Source organism: Larus michahellis, chromosome 5, assembly GCF_964199755.1.
Source record: "Larus michahellis chromosome 5, bLarMic1.1, whole genome shotgun sequence".
Lineage (NCBI taxonomy): Eukaryota > Metazoa > Chordata > Aves > Charadriiformes > Laridae > Larus > Larus michahellis.
The window spans coordinates 56,140,787-56,161,438 of NC_133900.1; the positions used below are offsets into that span (position 1 = coordinate 56,140,787).

The 20,652-nt window shown below is 35.7% G+C and overlaps 1 protein-coding gene across 5 annotated transcripts in view; it reads left to right on the plus strand.

Annotated features, from left to right (window-relative positions):
- The window catches only part of RGS12 (regulator of G protein signaling 12), an 89,937-nt gene that overhangs the window by 34,803 nt on the left and 34,482 nt on the right, over positions 1-20,652 (plus strand). For 4 of the 5 annotated variants that reach the window (XM_074587460.1, XM_074587462.1, XM_074587461.1 and 1 more), the window contains exons 4-5: positions 10,721-10,742; positions 18,529-18,698. In XM_074587460.1, coding sequence (XP_074443561.1) covers positions 10,721-10,742; positions 18,529-18,698 — 192 coding nt within the window. Of the gene's footprint in view, positions 1-3,986; positions 4,722-10,720; positions 10,743-18,528; positions 18,699-20,652 lie in introns of those variants that run through there. The other variant, XM_074587464.1, reaches the window with a different exon arrangement.

A 20,652-nucleotide genomic window follows, 5' to 3' on the forward strand; every position in this document is an offset into this window, starting at 1 on the left:
GCGAACAGAAAACAGGAATATGGTTTAATGAGTAGCCTTCCGAGCTAAGAAATCTTGCAGTGAAATATGATAAATAATGCTTCTAAGGATTCAATGAGGTTTTAAAGAGACAAAGTTCGTAAGTATAAGTATTTAAGTTGACTTTCTATATAAGCTCTATTATGAAATTAAGAATACACCTTTTTTATAGACGTGTTTTAAATCTTTCTTTAGCATTGTATTGTTTTTAAAATGTGGAGTGAGTTTAGTAGATATACAGGTAATTCTCTAATTAAGTTTTTTATAAATCTTTAATTTTCACTATACTTGCACATGTGTTTCTGTAAAGGAAGAATGTCATGTTAAAATTATAAGTTACCTTCTAATTGTTACAGCATTTTTTAAGGTGTGCAGCTAAAGTGATTTTTTTTTTCTTCCAGCTGGATTTTCATCTGATAAAACAGAATCCAGATGGTATGAGTTATAAAAATAACTGAAAAGAAATGAAGAGTTTTATAGAACACAAAATTTCTGAGGTGTAGAGACTTCAAACCAATTTCAGCTTCTTTTTGCTCAGAAAACACGTATTTTTTAAGTAAAGGTCCTAGCTGTATTACCAATTTTTGACATTATAGTCTTATTCTTTATGTGTATATATCTCAGTATATTGTCTTTAATGCTAAAAGTACAGCAGCAAATCTATCAGATATTTTTAAATGAAAAGGGAAAGAAACAGTTGCAAGGCTTAGGAAGATATCTATGCATTGTTTACTTAAAATTACTAGTTTTCATGCTCAGTTTTACGTTGATTTCCTCAAAATCTGTTGATTTTTAGAGGCTCCATCTGCAGTAGTAAAAAATTCAGAAGTGACTCAACATGTTACAGTGATCAGTCACTTAATCATATCCTCCTTAATATGTAATTGAATTTTAGTTTTTTATCGGGCTGCAAGTCACCTTCCATCTGGATGTTCAAGTTACGCTGTTTCTGCATGTTTGTATTAGTGGAGAGAATTCAGTTGTCTTAAAATGTTGATCAACAGAAGGGAAAAAAATATAATTATTTCAAAAACATTTGTGAAAAAGTGTATTCTTTATTGTCAGCTTACAGTCAGGCTCTACAGAAGTATTTTTCAAAATTTACAACATGGCTTTCCAAACCAAATATTTGTTTTTAGAGTAGATTTTGGGATGGCAAATCTTCCTGAACTGAACAGTTTAAAATGTGTACGTCAGTCTCAGAAGTGTAGGCAGAGACAGCAGGGGGCACTCGGAACAGCAGTTTGCATCCAGTCACTTCACTGAATTTATTGTATAGGATATCTTGGTATTTAAGAAGGCAGCTTGTATTTCAGTTATTTATAAACGAACAAATTCCAAATAGTTTGGCATGAAAATATTTTTTGTTACTAGCGCCTTGGAATAGGAAGGACTTTTATCTTTGAAATTGATAGAGGGAAACCACAATGTTGTAAATACGAGAATCTTCCCTCTTCTAATCAGTGGAACGTATGGGATCTGTTTATTGTTGAGTAGCTGCCAAATCATTGACAAAAATATATCTGGACAGATTATAGAAAATTTGGAGAATTAGGAAAAAACCCCCTATTTTATTTTATAGCAACGTTTCCTTAATTTGTGTGTAGGCTTTTTGGTACTCCTGCTTTTATTTCAGTAACTAGGGTCAGTGAGCTAAGTCACACTCTTAACAGTTATTTTTTTTCTCTGGCTTTCATGCAAGTAGCTGTTACTTTCTTTAATATGAGATAAAAAAAGGAAATAATTGGTATTGATGAGATTTAAGATTTTTGATGGTGCATTCCACCAATGTCAAATTTACGTTAGGAATCTGTGGGACTAGGAGCTGGCCCAGGGGATTGCCTCTTTCTAGTTGCCTGGTGTTCTTTGTGTGTGTTTTCTTCTTTTAGGACTCAGGGATATATTAAATCCTATTCATCTTTTGACAAGTTAAAACTTATCCAGGCTTCCTGTCATTCTGTCTTTCTCTTCAGCTTTTGCTGCCCCAAAAACAAATATACAAAAGAAAATATGAGCAGGAAGTGGAGGGAGGGTGGAAGAGAAAAATGGATCAACCATATCTGGGGTCTCTACCCCTTCCCACAGTTTAGCTTCTCAGCAGATGGATGTGGGTTTACAACTGTCATCTTTGGTATATCGTAATAAGGTTTTTAAAGCTGTTGTGTCATATTTTAACACTTTCCATTAATAGCTTGGCAAATTAACATTCCTTCTGCTTTTGACCTTTGAACTTTGAGTTGCCTGCCTGGTTTACGAATATGGTACACAAAATCACAAGATTTTGAATCTGGCAGATGCTGAAATAACCTGTGAAAATGTAGAGGGATATGAATTTTTTAAAGGGCTTTCAGAGTCACATAATGTTTCGTAGCCATTATCATTAACTGTTACTTTCTAATTGGTAGAGCTTATTTGCAGTAGAGTCACTGTATGGAAGAAATGTGGACATGCAATGCTTAGTTCAATGAAATAAAATCAACAACTCTAAAGGTCTGTTTAAACTAAGGGATTATTAGGTTTATAACACCAAGTATGAGTGCCTAGAACGTATAAAGCATTGCCCACACACAGTGTTCCTAGCAATGTTCACTGTGGTTGCTCTAGTGAACTGCTAGTCTTGCAGCTACATCCCATTGCATGTGGGGTTATTTTTCTCCTAATTGTTCTTGTGTCCTTCTGGGTAACATCCCTGGGTACCCTGTGAAAACTCTGCTAGTACATTTGATCTTTCTAGGGGGTTCCTAGAGGGCTTAGGTTGAGCGTTAAGTAAACTCTGTTGATAAAAGTCCTTTTTTGTGTTACCCCAAAGGGGTGTTCACAGGAAAGTTCTCTGGGCATTTCTGATCCATTTGTGCTTTTTACTTATCCAATGTAAGGATTATTATGTACCTGGTCACCTGCGTATTTGTAATGGTGGTGCTGTTTGGTTAAAGTATTGGCAGTGGAAATACATTCTGCATTCCTCTTGGTTTAGTGTGAAGCAAAATGCAGTATTTAAACAGCTCTGGTATTTTTTCTTTATAAAATTATACATTTTTAATACTTATCACACATAGTAAAACTGTTCTTCAGTGCAAGAGACATAGGAAATTTGCTTCTTAAGTCCTAAAATAATGGAGGGTGTAATTTGTAAAACACATTCCTTCCCTGTCTACCTACCCATTTGTTTCCATTGCATTTCTTCATGATATTAAATACTTGTAGAAGACAGCATGCTAAAGTGCCGTGGTGTGCCTATTCAAACAAGTAATCAGTCATAAAATGAACTTTGTCCATTGCAGCAATTTGCTTATGTCTCTGGAATGCTTGTTGAAGTATGCTTGCTCCATTTTCATCTGCAATTAGCTTAAAACAACTTCTCTGATCACTCTAAATTAAATGGAGAAGACTGAATTTTTCTGTTAACGAAGTCTCTTCATCCTAAATCCAAAAATGGGAAGATGTGCAGATTTGGACTGTCTTTTGCAAGGCAATCTTACTGTGAGGTCTTGAGTAAAGGCTCTTAACTTCTTTTGGCCTCATTTTCTCTCTCTATAAGTTCAGAGTAATATTTGCCTTTTTCATAGAGTTGTTTTTATAGTAGGGGCTCAACCTAGGAACAGTATGGATGTGGGGGATTCCACATGCTGCACTGAGCAAGGGAGAAGATTACTCTTTCCTAAACTACTAGTAGTAAGTCCACCTTGGCTTTAAGGACATCCCACTAGCATAAAAATGCCCACTGATCTTTCCCAGTTTGCAATTCTGGTGTTTATTTTTAGCGGAAAATCGTATTCTGACTGCTTAAAAAATAACAGCAATGAATGGTTTAGGTCATATTCCTATGTATTAGTGAATAGCAGCAAACTTCATGAAATCCTATACTTTCCATATACAGTCTCTTGAAGACACTGCTGTCACAGGCAAGTTAATAGCACTTCCCTCTTACATTACAAGTCTCCTATTTTGCTCTCTGTTCCCAAGGCGCTGTGCACAGAACTGCCTTGACATCAGTTCAGCACAGGCTTGGGTAGAGAGGAAGAAAGGGCAGAATATCAGTTAGTTTCTGAAAGGAGAATTTTGTCTTTAGTGACAACAGGCTGCCCCTGGGTTAAACCAAATATGCCAAGTTTCCTTGTACTGCAGATTTTTACATGCAATTTATAGTGTTAACCACTGAGAAGTTAAGCAGAATAGACGGTTTGAAGTCCTACTTTATTCTGGCTTGCATTATGTAAACCTCTGAAAATAGTGGTTTACTATGTAAATGTTTCTATAACTAATGTTAGGGTGATTAACTAATGTTTTTCTGAAAACTGTCTTGGAAATCTGCTTTATTGAATACAGGACTATCACACAACTCAACGTGATTTTGTTTTCCTGATTTGTTATAGGAAACGTTTTAAAATACAATCAGCATGATTTATATAAAATGATCTAGCTTTTCTGTTGAGAGATAATTGAGATCTAATCTGAATCCCTGACGAACCACAGCTTCCTGCATTGGCCTGTTGCTATGGGTAACATAAAGGGAGTAAAATAGAACTTCATACGAAATGCCTTTAAACTTTACTGGCATGTACAGGCATGGAACGGGGTTGAATTTTTTAGTTTAATCTTTGAGAAGCTGATGTGTTAAGGAAATGCTTTTTCCCTATTAAGTGAAGATGAATTTAGGAAGAGTACTGTTAGGAAAAATAACTGCTGTTTCTTACGAAGAGCGGGTAAGTGATATGTATTATATTTAGCTAAGGCAAGGCATTGTTGCAGTGAGAAATTAAAAGAGGCTATTGTTATTGGCAAGAAATTGGAGAAGAATGTTATCAGCTTCAGAATGCTTTTTGCTTAGCCTTTAAGCTTTTTTACTTTAAAGTATTTGAGTTAAAATTCCTTTGTAAATGGAAACATTGGGTTTTATTACCAGAGAAGAGTAAAGGGAATCTTATTGTACCAACTAACATTCAGATTTTGAGACGTATTTATGAACTGTGCCCAATATGTATAAAGCTGAAAAATCAGTATGTTTATAATCTATGCCTATTTTTTTAATTCTGTGCAATATATTTTGTATATGATTTCTGTCTTATTATATCAACATTATATCTTTAGGTAAAATTGTGTATATTTTGTATAAGTCTTTATCAAAATAATTTTGGGGATGGATTTGGCATTTAAGGCATTGTGTTTATGTGTGATAAGATTGGTTTTGTTTGGGGTAAAAAGTTGAACATTTATTTCTTAAAGGCATTCCAAATGTCACATCATTTACTGATCATATTTTGTTTTTATACATTAAAATATTTGATGAAAATATTTAACCTTCAGAGAAGAATGTATTCAGTAAAATTATTGTACAGTAGTTGTACTGTATTTTTTTGGGGGGGTAATTCTTACATTTATAATACTTTTGTATTAACTATTAGAAATGCACCTCTTTGGTGGCAGAGAATTGAAAAGACAAATTATGTAATACTTCTCCTTTAAGTGGCATTCTGAAGGGGCATCTTTTTTGTGGAATTCTAAATCATTAAATTAATTGCAATAATATTTTTAACTGAGGATAAAAATAATATTAGTCAAATATTTAGGTGAGGAAGACACTTGGGAGTATTTATTAGAAGGGAAATCTAGCAAAATTTATAAGTAATATGGCTTTATTTTTTATTTAAAATGTTAAAACAATGTTTACCATATTTTGAGGCGTGATCTGTGTCCCAGCGATCATTAGAGTTCATGGCATTTGTACAATGTTAATGCTGTAATGCATTTAAAAGGATAAAAATACACGTATGTAATATAAGTCTTGGAGTAATGTGACAGAAGATCTAGGGACCTGCTCGTAATTCATACCTTGGCAAAAGAAGTTGCTTCAGGTGATTTAATAAGGAGTTTGAACAAAGCTTGATGGAAGCAGACAGTTGACTGAGTGATAGGCTTTCCCTGAGCCAAGTGACAGATTTCAAAGTTGGCTATTTGTATTCGGTCTGTAAATCTTCATCTTGTAAGCAGCACAAGCTTCCCAAACTTCTTTTGTATATTAAAATAATCTAAGAAAATCAGTTTAGAGGGTTGGTGGAGCTAGGTATGCTATTCCAAGCTGAAAGGCTTAATTAATTAATGTAAATAGTGTGTAGTATAATGTTGTACTAGGTAAGTCTAACAGATTCTGAAGGCAGCAGTCAGAGAATTCTTTGGATACAGCAAAAAGTCGATGCCTGCCTGTGTTGGAAGAAAGTGTGCTTTAGAAAGGACACATAGAGAGGTCATTTTAGATCCCTTTTTCTCTGAATCTTTCTGGATGCACAGGGAATAAATAGATGTTTCTGTTTAGTCTGTGATTTTGTCATCGTTAGGGTGGGAGAGAGGAATACTTCTTCAGTCTCCTTGTAGATTTTATCCCTCTGCATCTCAGAAGCAGTTGGAAATATATATATCTTTTTTGACTCAAGAAGGCACTCACCCACAGTATATTAGCACAGATGATTTCATGTTGCTCCATTTTATTGCTAAGGCCTGGCATTTCCCAGTATCTGTCAACCTTCCTGCTATTCCCGTCTTTCCCTTTGCTCTTCTCAAGTGCTTGAGCATGACTTTGACTTGAACGACAAATTTTGAGGTGGAGAAAAAGGACATTTATGTATTGTGTTACATGGGTAGTCTGTACACATGGTTTTATTTGCTCAATGTCATGTCTGGGATCTGGGTGGGGTGTTTTTGGGTTTTCTGCATCATGGTTTTATGTCAGACTTTGATAGTACTTAGTTTCCTGTGACCTGGTCCATGTAAAATGGAAGTAAGTGGATTTTCTGGCTAACAGTTTCTGTCAACTGAAAGATGTCATCAGACTAGTTTCATGCAGTGGTGCACACATCTAGCAGGTTATAGACTGTGAAAGCTAAAAGTTATAGGCTGTTTCAACATTATGAATTATTCTCCTTCATGCCCTCTCTCCCTTTTTGCCTTGTTGTTGGTGCAAGATACTACATTGTTGACTTCTAGACTGCAACAAAAGGTTTATGTACTCACAAAGTAGTTTTGTCCTGGTTAATTATTGTAAACTTATTTTCTTTTAGATTTGTTGCAAGCAAATCCTGAACATGACATCAAAAAACTCATGAGCCCTTCTGGTTTTTCCACCTAGCAAATACAGATGATACAAAGAGAAATTTTACATGTTTTCTCTTAATCAGAACTTTATGCTATATAATACATGCTGAAGCACTTGCCAATTTACAGAGACCTAGAACATCTTTTATGGTGTATGATACCTGGGAAGTCACTGTTCAGCTTGCTGGCCCTGGCACTGGGTTCCTCACTTGGATCACAGGGATCAAGATCTTGACCTGAAGTCTAGGGAGGAGTTGCATCCTCCACCTTTGTGGTGTGTGCTCAGCTGCTAATCCAGCTAGATGAGCCAGCAGAGTTCCCACGAAGAGATATACTGGAAGACATTTTAGTTTTCCTAAACTAGATTCATTTTTTAAATTTTGGTAATTTGTTACCATCAGAGTCCTGACATATACCATGGCCTTTTTCCTAAACCAATTGGAAGTCAGGGTACTTTGAAGAACTAATTTCAGTTCTTATCTGGTTGTGAAAGATTTGAGGGTTGAATACAATTAGATTTTATCTCTGGGTGATAGTTCATATGTACATTCACAAAATGAATACAGGTATGTCCTGTCATTTGGAATGACATTTTCTTAAATCTTCACATTAGCCCTAGCTGGCACAGGGTCATACTCTATCCTTCCTTATCTTTCAGAAATGGCTGCATACAGGAACTGTTAAATTTTACAGCTTTTTAATAGATATGTTTTTTTAATAGGTAGTTCTTAATACCTATGTGGTAAGTGTTATATTTCATCAAATAAACAAACTTTATATGTACAGTAGATCAAATTTTGTCCTGAAGAGCCTCCAATGGTGGTAAGCGTGAGCGCTGAAGAATGAAAAACAGCCCCCAACATATAGTGAATTTTTAAAATGAGATCATCATAGCATTTAAAAAAAATCTGGTCTTGCAACTTATACCTTTGGACAAATCTAGACAAGTTTCAGCTGAACAGTTTAGAAAAGAAACTGCTTTGTCTAAATGTGAACTCCATGCAGTTTCTGACAGGTTTATATTAAGATTTCTAAGTACTCGCAAACATGTTTTGAACATAGTACTGTAAATTCTTACACAATAATTACAAGCTTAAGTTGCTAGCTGGCTTTGTTGATGGATTTAGTTCAGTTACATAAATGAATTTAAAAAATATTCTTAAAATAAATTTTATTCTGTGATCTACAGAAGTAAACTGATAATGCTTGGAACGTGCTGAGTAGTTTTAGTGACAATGTAATGTAAAAAAAAAAATAACATAAAGTTGGACTATATCAAAACCAAAGGGAAATTTGAAATACTTTGATAGCACAGAAATAGGTGGTTGATATTTAGATAAGAAATTGTGTTCTTCCTGTGGGTACTCTTTTATTTTTTTTTTTAATGTTTAAACATAATAACTAAGTCCTTGCTTGGAGAGATTTTAAGATGTTGATACATGTAATGCAATGTGCATTACACAAAGAATTTAAAATGAACACAAAAAACCAACCCATGGTGAGTAGAAAGGTCACTGCATTAAGTTATGCTAAATGGATTGAGGTAAAACAGTATCTCATTGTCCATAGAACGTAATTAAGTGGTGTTGTTACAGTAATATTTGAGCTTTTCTATGACATCACACAATTTTTCCTTTAAAATTATATTTTACAATAGTTAACTTCCCAGTTTTTGAAAATAGAAGTGTAAATATTATGATTATTGTTATGGGAATCCTATTCGTTTTACTTGATACCTTTCAAAAACATGGAGGAGAATTGTGCTTGGTGTCTGAATCTAGGTTCATGCAAGCTGACAAAGTAAAATGATCATTCCTAAAATGAATACATTTTGAAAGTATTTTTATTTTTTTCTGTCTACTGTGTAAACTGGTACTGTTACTTTGCTTTGATTCATCCCTTTCTATCATCTTTGAGAAATGACATTGAAATAGTTTATTCATCAGCTGTTCTGTACTGTATGTGAATAAGAAATTAGAAGCAATCATATTTATAAAACAGAGTTCAGTAATGTAAATTAAATTTTCTAATTTACAAGCAAGAATTAAGGTACAACTTCTGAACGCATACTATGCTTGCTAGACTATGTGCAAAACAGAAGTAGAAAGGATGTCCTGAGCCTCACTGAAGAACTGTACCCAAAGCAGTACTTTTTTGCTATCTGAAACATTAAAAAATGTAAGAGGCCTGGATACACTTTTGATTATATTATTATGCTTCCCAGATTCAGAAGCATTTATTTTTGTGTAGTTAAATAAGAAGTGCCATCATGTTTTTGACCTTCTCCATGAAAGATTTATTTGTGTTTATCTGAACTAGAACCAGAGGAATGATGTCAGTAGGGACTAGTTTCGACTTTGAAAGTTCCAAAATACTTGTATTAAAAACGAGATCAGATCCTCTGCTGATGATTTGAATGTTGAGGCCACAGCAGTTTATAACAGGTGATATTATTTTTCAGATAGTATTAACAGCAGTAGGAAATCCTGCAGTGAAATACAAATTAAAAGAATAGGAGAAGATATTATTCTTTTAAGGTTTTTGTGGATTTTGAAGGGGAGAGGGAGTGTTTGTTGCCAAGACTGGAAAATACAGACAAACTATGGAGAAATAGCTTTTCTTTTGAGTTGTTTATGTATGTATGTTTTTTTCTTCTGTGTGTATTCCGTCTTGGAAATATTGTAGATACATAATGCACTCTTCTCTACCTTTTTAAAGAGCAGTACAAAACAAAAGTGTTTCTTTTTAACTATTTAGAAAGTTATTTAAAGGTTCAAGGATACTTTAAATGACCAAGAAAAGATTCCCCAAATTAAGATAATAATTTTTTTTAATAGTGATTAAAATCAATACAAACTTCAATCTAAAAATCAGCTGCCCTTGTAGTTTTTCACTCAGCTGAGTGTTGAAGTGCAAGCTCTGGAGTACATGTTTGGGAAATGGTCACTTACTTGTTTTTACAGAAGTGTTAGCCGCCTTGAGGTAATTTGTGATCAAATTGAGAAGTTTAGCACATAAACTTCAACATTTCACTAGAAGACTAACTGTCCTTGAAAATTTGATGTAAAATATTAGTAGAGATGGTGAGGAGTTCTTACCTAGCTTATTGGAAACACTTTTAACATCCTTTTGGCTCTGTGGAAGTCAGAAGTGATCAGCAGGGGACGTTTTTAACGTCATCTGACTGATGAAATACCGAATTTTAATTTTGATTCCACATATCTCCAGATATTGCAGCAAAATAAAGTATTACGAGGTGGTGTTCTCATTTTAAGTTATTTCAGGTCAGTGTTAAGGTACCTGCTTTCTCACATATACCAACCAGTTGACTATTCGTCGAAGAAGGACTGTTGTAGCTACTCACAGCAGGAAGTACTTTGTCCAGTAAATATTGTGGGATCAAGTTCCAGGACAGTGGTTAAAGGGCTTGTGGTGAATTTCATGGTGGGGAGGAAACACCAGTGAGAAAGCAACAGCTGGTTTCTTTAGATTTTCCTTTCTCATATTATCTGTTAATAAGATGACAAAAGTAGCTAACACTTCACATATTTGAAGCTCAGAGGTTTCTAATACCATGAAACTTAAGTAACGCATATTTCTCTTTTTCTTATTGCAGTCAGCAACTGTTTCTGATGGAGGTAAGCTGAAGCTTGTTTTTACTTTTATATTAAAAAAGAATCCATTTTCCACATTAAGCAATGTACTGTGTGATAAATAAGGTGATGCATTACAAGATGTGAGTCCAAAGTGGTGCAGAAGTCCGTGACTTCTTTGGGAACTGTGCTAGTGAAAATATTGCAGGATTATGTTCACATACTTGCACTGATTTATTTCCATAATTCTTTTGGAAGCACATCTCTCTAGATATGCATGTTTTTATTGTAACTAGTCTCCTTCATTCATAATAATAAGGGGGCAGAGCCGGTAGACTTTTGTATAATTAGATGGTAGATAAAGTCGTCTTCTGTATTTTATTGTCTTTTACGTACGCTGTTTGCTTTTGAAGAGATATGCTCTAGCTCATAAGTTGTAAGCTGTGTCGAGGTTGAATTTTCTTTACAGTGTGATGCGTTTTGAGAAGGGGGTAAGTAATTTGGTATTTGTAAAATCCCAGCATGGAGCTTTTGCAGTTCTGGAGTACTTCTAAATAAACTCCTCTTTATGTCACCTAAGCTTATTTGTTTTGATGTTAACATGGCTTTAATGCCACTCTTTGTTAAACATTAGAAGATGGTTTCTCTGAACCTTTGAAGTTAATTGAAACAGTTTAAGTATGGTTCCTTAATGGTATAAAGGAATTTGTATAGTTTAGCGTGCACAAGAGATGGCTTTTCTCACTTGTCTTGCTTGGCAGGAGTTGGTTCACTTGGTCCTGCAAAGAAACTCACTTACACAAATATTATTACTTTTGCTATTCTTTAACAATAGTACAAGACAATTTTATTAAATAAAAAGGGGACAAACTATGTTGCTGTAGTTAGAGCAGTGAAATTAAGAAATATTTTGAATGGTAAGGATAATATTTTATATTACATGCAAATGTAAATGCAAAATTAGCAATACTACCTGCAAAACTCCATCATGTCCTAATTTCTGATTCCTTGCAAAACTGAAACTACAGTTGAGAGAAATGTCACTGTTTTGGTCCTTCTGACAGAGCCGTTTTCCAATGGATGACCGACTTTATCAGGTATTTTCCTTCTCTACTGATGTAACAGTATTTCTGTCTAGATGAGAAGATAGACTCTATATTCTATCTGTCTTGTCTGCAAAGTGACAGAAGAAGGAAACAGAAAATAATTGTGTCTATTCTGCTTTCTGTTTCTAAAATGCAGCCTATGTTTTTGTAGTAAAAATATGTTTGGTTTTTTTTCCCCCAGATGTTACCTGTTTGATACAAAAATCAAGACAAAGCACAGACTTTTTTTGGTTTGTGTATGTAGTTGAATTGAGTTCCAGGTGCTGAGGGATTGATGCTTTGTAGCTAAAGTGGAATGTGCTTGCCTCTTGTCTCCACAAAGATTCTTGTTCCATGTTAATGAAAATTGTTTTACTTCTGTTGCCTACCCAAACTTGGAGATCTCTATGATAGTACTCATGTGATAGTCACTTCAAGCTTTTTATGCTTCCATCTGAAAATTTATTTTAAAGTTCTGACTTATTTTGAGTTCTTCCAATATGACTTGTGTATTTCATTCCAATTCCATAGGTAATTGTGTTTTAACAATTAATTCTATACAGTTTTCTGAAGTCATGAAATCTAAGCCCATGTAGGTTGCAGAGGTGAAAGAACAGACAATAAATTATATGTATTTTTCTGCTGAGTTGCATGACCTATTTTTTCAGCTAGTGCTGGAGATTTAACATGGACTCTCTCTTCATTGTTATATGCTACTTTTGGGGGCGGGGTAGTGTATTTTATGTAAAAAGGGGTAGTTGAGCTATCCTAAGTAATATTGTATTAATGCTTAAATACCTAGAAAGTGGATTGGAAAAATAAGAACCAGAGAGACTGTAACCAGAAAAAGTGAATCCTAAGAAAAATCCTAATTTATTTCATTTAGAGCTTCATTGAATAAAAAGCTCTGATTCATGTCTGAATTACATTTTCAGGCTTTCACTTCTATTGAATATGTCACAGCACTGAAATTTTTCAGTCTTCTCTAATCTCACTAATTTGTTAATAGATCCACAGATTTACACGTTTTAGGGCATGTCTAGATTAGAGAAATTTGCACTAGTGTAACCATTAGTATAGCAGTGCATACTTCCCTTCCTAGACTAAATCTTAATAAATAGTATTTGTACATACAAATAGCTACTATAAATACTGTTGATAGCCTTTAGTTCAGGAAGGGAAGCTTATGTGTGAAAAGTAATTTTATGTGGTTTTATACATCTCTTCAGCATAATAGGAGGCGTGACAGCTCTCTGTATGTTTTCTTTCCAAGGTCAATGAAGCCTCATGTCATACAGCCTTTATTACATTAGAGCCAGGCATTGGAAACCAACTATACCCTTTGTTACATTTATTTTACGTGGTGACTCAGCTTGTGCAAGGCTGGGATGTTCTTATTAGCCAAAACTCTGCACTTGGGCTTTGCAAGATAGGTAACATGTAAAAGATAAAAGTACTTAAAATAGTGTTGTTTCCAGAGGTGGGGGCCAGTAGGAACCCTTAACTGTAGTTGATTTGCTTCATGAATTGCAGACAATGAGAATGCAAATTGTAATAATGCTTAGATGCAAGATCACTGCTATAGATCGGTTAATCTGCAGCGCCTATGCTCTAGGAATAGCAGAAACCATTATATGTTAATACAATGACCTGTAATTAGCAGATTTCTCCCACTTCCTATCTTGGAAACTGTATGTTCCTGCTGACTGTGGGAATAGTGAGAGTGCGTACACAGCATGCTGGCTGTGGCGGATGTTTTGAGCACTGTGCCATCTAAATCATCACAGGGATGATCAATAGCCCCAGCTAATGTCTGACTTTGGCTATTGATACCTAGATGGTGCTTTACAAAGGGAAAACCTTAAGGTCAAAGGACATATAATAGAAGTACATCATCATTCATGTCCCAGACAGACAGGCGGTGAGATATCTGAGCTGTTGAGAAAGTCTAAGGTAGTTCTTGCCTGCTATTCCCTACAGAGATCAGTTCCACAAAGCTGAAGTCTGTTATTTCCAAATACTTAAGCATAACAGATACTGTGTGCGTGTCTTTTTCCTAAGGTACTACTTTGCTGTAGTTTTTGCTGATTTTTTAGTATTCATCACCTGGAAAGAATTTTCATAAGGAAAAGCATTCTTAAAGTCATTTTTGAAAGGAAGCTGGTGTTCACAATAATAAATAATGTAAAACTGTATTTTAAAAATTAACTAAAGAAGGTAGAGCAAAAAATCCGCAAGGAAATCCAAAATAAAACAAAACTCTGCTGTTTACATTATAAATACAGATGGATTATTTCCTGCAGCAGGTATATGACTTATTTTTCAGTTACATTGGCAGCGCATGCTTGTTGTAGCTGTGTTCCACTGTAACATAAATAATTCAGGTTCCTTTAGCAGCAGTGGCAAAAGGTCTTTTCTTTAAATTATTTATGTAGCATTTTAGAATGCTTTGTGTTAAGTATACTATTGCTTTCCTCTGCTTGAAGCCATGAGGGTAAAGAATCAATTTGTTTAGAATGGTGTTAGAGGCTACCAGGAATTGCTGGGGGAAATGCTTTTGCTTCCCTTATCCCGAAGTTGCAGAGGAACAATGTGCCGTATAGTAAGACCAATCTGCACCCGATGGGTTCCAGGACGTTACAGCTGAACTTGGTATGGATTCAGAAGGATGGCTTTTAGTGAATGGCTTGAAGTATTTGATTAAGTGGCACCACAGTGGTTCTTACCAGCTTTATCCAGGTAATGTACTTAGTGATTAACTGGAATATCTTAATTATATGAATTTCTGCACTTCGATGATTACAAGGAGTTATGTCTAGCTTCTCACAATAATAAAACCTATTCATAGGTCTAAAAGTACATACAGATTTTACAAACAAATGCACAGAAAACCATCCTTAATTAATTGTACTCAGATTTACTGCTTTGTATTATTTAAATCAAAACTTTCAAAGCCATCTTATTCTGCATACATTCAAGATTTTAGCTGATTAAATGCGTGTATTTTCTTACATAATGCTGGTTTTGTAAAACAAAACCAAGAACCTCCACAGAATGTGTAAACATTAAAAGATTGTTTTTCTGCGGGATATTTAGAAAACATTGTGTGTCAATTCTCGATTTACAGAAGGTAATAAATGAACCTGAATGTGTTTGCACAGAAAGTAGTGCTTCCTCGCTAGGTATGGTTGTTCTTGAACAGAACAGAAATTTTAGGTCCCTAGGATTCAGGATACTTGATACTTACCTCTTTTTACAGGTAATGCAAGATGCGTTAATGCTTCCACGCACTAAGGAGAAAGGGAGGCAGGCATTAGGAAACTCCACACACTGCTACATCATTCGTGCACCTGAGTTGGCTCCTTTGGCATCCTGGGATTCCCAGTGGCTAATCTTCCTTTTTTAAACACTTAAAAAGAGAGAGGAGGCCACTTTGCACAACAGCCTTGCGGTTAGAACCTTTGAGGGTGGGAATCAGGACTCTACGTTTCCTCTAACAATCATCACAGAGTGATCATTGGATGAAATATGTGACTCGGTTGGAAAGTTTCTGCATTCCTGCTTTTCAAGGTGGGCTGTGTGTACCTAGGAATGCATGAATTGTGAGAGTCAGGAAACCTGACACTGAAGTCTTACATCAGAAACATTCCTCTGCAAAGGGAGTGGAGCAGGAGTTATGACATACACAGTCTTCATTTAGCATGATTTGGATAAATTGCACACTGTTGTTAAGAGTTGGTGGGATTTTTTCCTTCCCATCCGACCTTTCTTTTTTGCTGATTCTAAATGGTCTATATGCAGTAGGTTGTAGCTGTTTTAATTGCAACTGTTGATACATGTGGTAAAAGTAACTAGAATAACCAAGCCTTTTCTGGGAAACAGCCTTGTTCTGTGGTGTTTTCAGGTTGATAGGTACCCCAGCAGAAATCTATACAGATTTTAAAAGCAAACCAACTGCATTTTTGCTTTAAGGGAAAACAAAGCAGTGTCAGGGTTGAGTATGAGTTCCAATAGTTCTTTCTGAAAAAAACTGGAATTAGCTAAATAAAATCCACTAGAACAGAGACAGTTTACTGTGAATGAGTAATTCCTTAATGCTGCCTTAACACTTTGGACGACCTGTGCCAGGAGCTCTTGAAGTTGTTGAAAATGGAGTCTTATTTTGGTTCATTTGTTTTCATGGGACCTCCAGAGTCTGCAGCATATCAGAGGAACGAGAACCCAGTGTAGTTTAAGAGCAAATGTAACTCTGACAAGCTAGAGACCGTGAGCAGCTGCTAGCAATTAAAGGTAGTTAGCAGTCACCCACTGGTGTAAACACCCAGAGACTGTAATTGCAGTTTGGTCTTCTTGCCTGCCATAGGGAAATTGAACAGCCGCCACTTAGAGGGAGGAAGGCGAAGCTGACCTGTTAATGACTGCTGTGCCTACCATTTTGTATCCCCTTCTGAGTCCTAAGGCGCTGTGACTTGTGGATTCAGAGCTGAGCATTTTGTGTGGCTACTCTCTAATTTCCCTGTGTCAGCCAAGTAGGTTTAAACGGTTTGGTGTGTGGGATGAGTTTACCTTTCTGAAAAAAGGAAATTTTCATCATTCATCACTGGAGAACACTGGGGATTGAACCCTCTAGGAGTGAGGCGGTATCTGAAACTGTTCCAGATATATCAAGAAGTGGGTGTCTATTTATATCCTGGACTGTAAAATAAAATGTATCCACCTGCAGAGTTAAAGCAACATACTTCAGATAATAAATTTAGATACAATTCTTTTCAGATTCACATTAGCTTCTTTCACAATAGTTTCACTGCGGTGACAGGTATTCTCTACTGAAGCTAACAGTTGACTTAGTTACGCTTTTTCATATGTCTTAAAGAAAAAAATGAATACATATTTCTTATAAGAAAAATTGGCATTATTTGCTGAATGTTTTTAATTAGCTTTGATTAATGTAACGATTAGGCAAAGAAAAATATTTATATACCTCATGTGTTATTATGGTCCTCAAATATTATCCTTGTTGAAAATATAAAGTTACATTTTCATTCCTCCCTAATCTAGTTCTGTATCTTTGTCTTATTTTGACTTATTTTTGTCTTAAACAATAGCTTTGCTTACAGAAATTTGTAGTAGTTAATTGTTACATCTGAGTAAATATTTCTAAGCTACAGAATACATTTAAAAATGAAGTTTTAAAACTATTTTTTGTTTGTTTTTTTCTTATCTTTATAAATAGCTTTAGTTAGTCCAGGTGATTAAGTGAGGAAAATAAACACCAGTAGAAATGTCTCTGTGAAGAACAGACCATTTCTTACTGGTTGTGAATTCAGTTTTCTCAATCAGTTTACATTTATAGTGAGCTGTATATTTGCTTTTCCATTTGGCATAGAATTATTGAAGATACCATCTATTTTATTTGAAGGTACTGTTTTCTCACATCTATTACTGCTAATTTTTCAAGGAATTGAATGTCTGCTTTACTGTTCTCCCTTTATCACAGAATTATTCAGTTTGGCGTCTCTCCAGTGCAACCTCTCCTGCTCAAAGCAGGGTCCGTTTTGAGACCAGACCAGGTAGCTCAGGGCTTTATTTAGTTGTGTCTTCACAGTTAATTAAACTTCAGATCACCTCTGTGAAGTTGGTATCTGTGAGGAGAACTATACCAATTTTACATTTGTGTAAACTGCAAGATGGAGAGCAGTGATTTGTAAAAGGGCACACAACAAATAAATGACAAGTCTGTGAGTAGAACCCTGTTGTATACAGTTCTCTCTTTTACTTAGAGCAGCTATTTCTTTCACCTTTCCTCTTCTGTGAACAAGCGGTCACTTATGAGTTTTTTGTGGGTACTCTGTTTTATTATATCAATAAAAGATATTGACAAAGATGATCTGGGGTTAATACTTGAAATTATGACATACACGAGGTTGTGTTTTCCTGAATTATTTATGGGCTCTTGTTAATTTGTCTTTCGGAATATAAAAGAAATTCCTGTTTTTTTGAGATCTAGAGAATTCTGTCATTTCACAACTTGAGGTTCCCAGCTGCACTATGTTGCTTGCATCTGGGAGGGAGTCACAGACCCTTGTTCCTGTCAGAAACCCTGATAAATTTAGGATCTATGGTTTGATACCTTTACTTTCCACAGATGAGGAAGGCATCCATTACTTAGATCATTTCCCTTGGTATTTTCCTTAGTTGACTCCTTCCCTAAATTTTCTGCATTTAACAGGAATCTCTCATTTCCATGAAAAGCTTCAGAGTCCCTGTCTACTGACTGAAGGCTCTATGAGATTTTGCTATCTCCTATCATTAAATGGGCTTTTGCCCACTTTCTGGTGAACAGTGGTCTACCTTCCTTGGATAATCTTATAAAGGATTGCAGTCCATGGGGTGAGGAATGTGAGCAGTAAATTTTGTCCAAAATATTTATTTTGTTGAGCAAGAAAAGAGATTTCCTTTTGTGTCTGCTCATTTTGCTTCTGGCAGGGGATTGCTTTAAGACACTCGTTTAATTTACTTTGCAGTGCAACAGAAGAAAATTGAGAGGTGGTTGGGGCTGCTTTTTCTGTGCAGGTCCTCCTAATAAACATGGAGAGGCATATTTTGAAGTCTGCACTACTTTCAGCTTCAGCAGGAGGTGTGATAAATCAAGTAAACAATGCTGAAAAGTAAAAGTGAATAATATTTTATTGACAAGTATGTTTTTTTGTTTTGGTGTTTTTTTTGGTTTTTTTTTTTTTTTACAGAGCTGAATAGTACTGATTTAAAAGACTGCATCAGTGAAAACAGCCTCAGCAGCAATGCTAGTCTTCCCAGTGTACAGAGCTGCCGACGACTTCGAGAGAGAAGAGTTGCAAGCTGGGCTGTTTCATTTGAGCGTCTTCTTCAGGATCCTGTTGGTGTTAAATATTTTTCGGTAAGTTTGGAGGAACAGTAAGAGGCCTTTCAAAATACCTGATATTGCTGCAGTAACTTTTCTGTATTTTTTCTCCCTTGACAGTATTCTGACATAGGACAAGAGACAGGCGTTCCTTGTTGCACAGTTGTTATCTGGGCATCTAGGTTTGAACTGGTTCGCATTTGAGTAAGAATTCATAGTAATACACATACTGCCATGCATAGCAAAAGTTTCAGATAAAAATGAGGGCTGTACTTTTCTTTGAATCTGAACTTCTAGACATCTTCCCCATTTTATAAAACAATTACATTTGGTTATATTTGTATCTGTAGCCTTTGAAAAAAGAAAGAGGCAGTAGTTTCAGTGGTTTCCTAAGAACTGGTAATCTGTTCATGTTTGCCTACTGAAATGTTGGATGCCACGTAGAACATTTTTTCAATGATACAGCGGCTTATCTTCCGGCAAAAGGCTTTTAATTACTTCCAAAAAGTATTTCTAAGGTAGCTAACAGCACTGGTTAAAGCTGCAGCTTGCAGGGATGGTGCTGAGTATTTGCAAAAATAAATTAAGCTTCTGCGCAGGACTTTTATGAAGTTGTAAGTATTATCATATCTTTTACATGTGAGGAAATAAAAGTTTATACACTTTTGCATTGTTGCATTGAAAGTCTGTTGCTGATTCTGAATCACAAGGACATCTTTTGCTGCCCAAATACTTTTCACAAACAGGACCTAAAGAAACCCATGGTTTGAGAGATGTAGATTGTTGGAATCTGCAGTAACTCAGACTCCTTTTACTTGATACAAAAGTACATTAAAATATCAAATGATTAATAAGCAGACTTCCATCTTAAATGGTGTGGGGACCCAAAAAAACACATTAACAGTGAAAACCTGTTTGAGGAAACAGAGAAGATGAAAGGAAAATAATGTATCCTGGATATTATATTCCCTGTCTTTCCATTTTTCTTAGTAGAGTAGCCCAAGAGTTATTAGCGGTTCTGCTTAGATAACTGAGATGACTACTCAGACTGAAAGAAAAAATACAATTTTAATCTGATGTTAGAATCCACCTGAAAACTGATATAGTTTGAGGGAGTGCTACTGATAGTTTAGTTGTCTTTTCTCATTACTTTTGAGACACCAGTAAAACATACACTTAAGAGTGAGTGCCTTAGAGTCTGGCATAAAGCCGAATCATTGAGCCTTTTTAAGTGATAGAATCATAGAATGGTTTATGTTGGAAGGGACCTTAAAGATCGTGTAGTTCCACCTTCCACTAGACAAGGTTGCTCAAAGCCCCATCCCAACCTGGCCTTGAACACTTCCAGGGATGGGGCATCCACAACCTCCCTGTTCCAGTGCCTCACCACCCTCATAGTGAAAAATTTCGTCCTAATATCCAATATAAATCTACCTTCTTCCAGTTTGAAGCCAATGGTTAATATTCCTTCAAAGGGAAGCTCAGAAAGCCCATGAACTGCAAAGGCATTCACCTATGACTATCTGAAAGATACAGATTTCTGCCAGTATTCAAGAACAGTGGAACATCAGCATTTTAATTTACAATTGCCTAGTAAGCATCTTTGTGCATTTGGAATTCATCATGCATAGGCCTTTCCTGAGGACAGCTTTGTCACAGAGCAGGATTTACTCTCTAAGAAGAAAAGATTTTGCATGTTTTGCAAATACTCATATTTTGCATAATAGTCTGCTGATTAGAGCAGTCATCCAGGAAGTGAGACTTGATTGCAAGTTCCCTCCTCAAGTGGCTCAAACCAACATCTCCAGCTTCCCAGCCATGTGTGACAACGGTTGGGCTACATAATGTTCCAACTGGGGCACCACTCGGTCTTCCCAACAAAGCTGAAATGTTGTACAGCCAGCTGTGCCCAAATCACGTGGCCAGAAAGAAAGCAGGCAGGAGATTGATGGTAGATTCATAGTGAAGGCACTGAGTGAGGAAGTAAGTA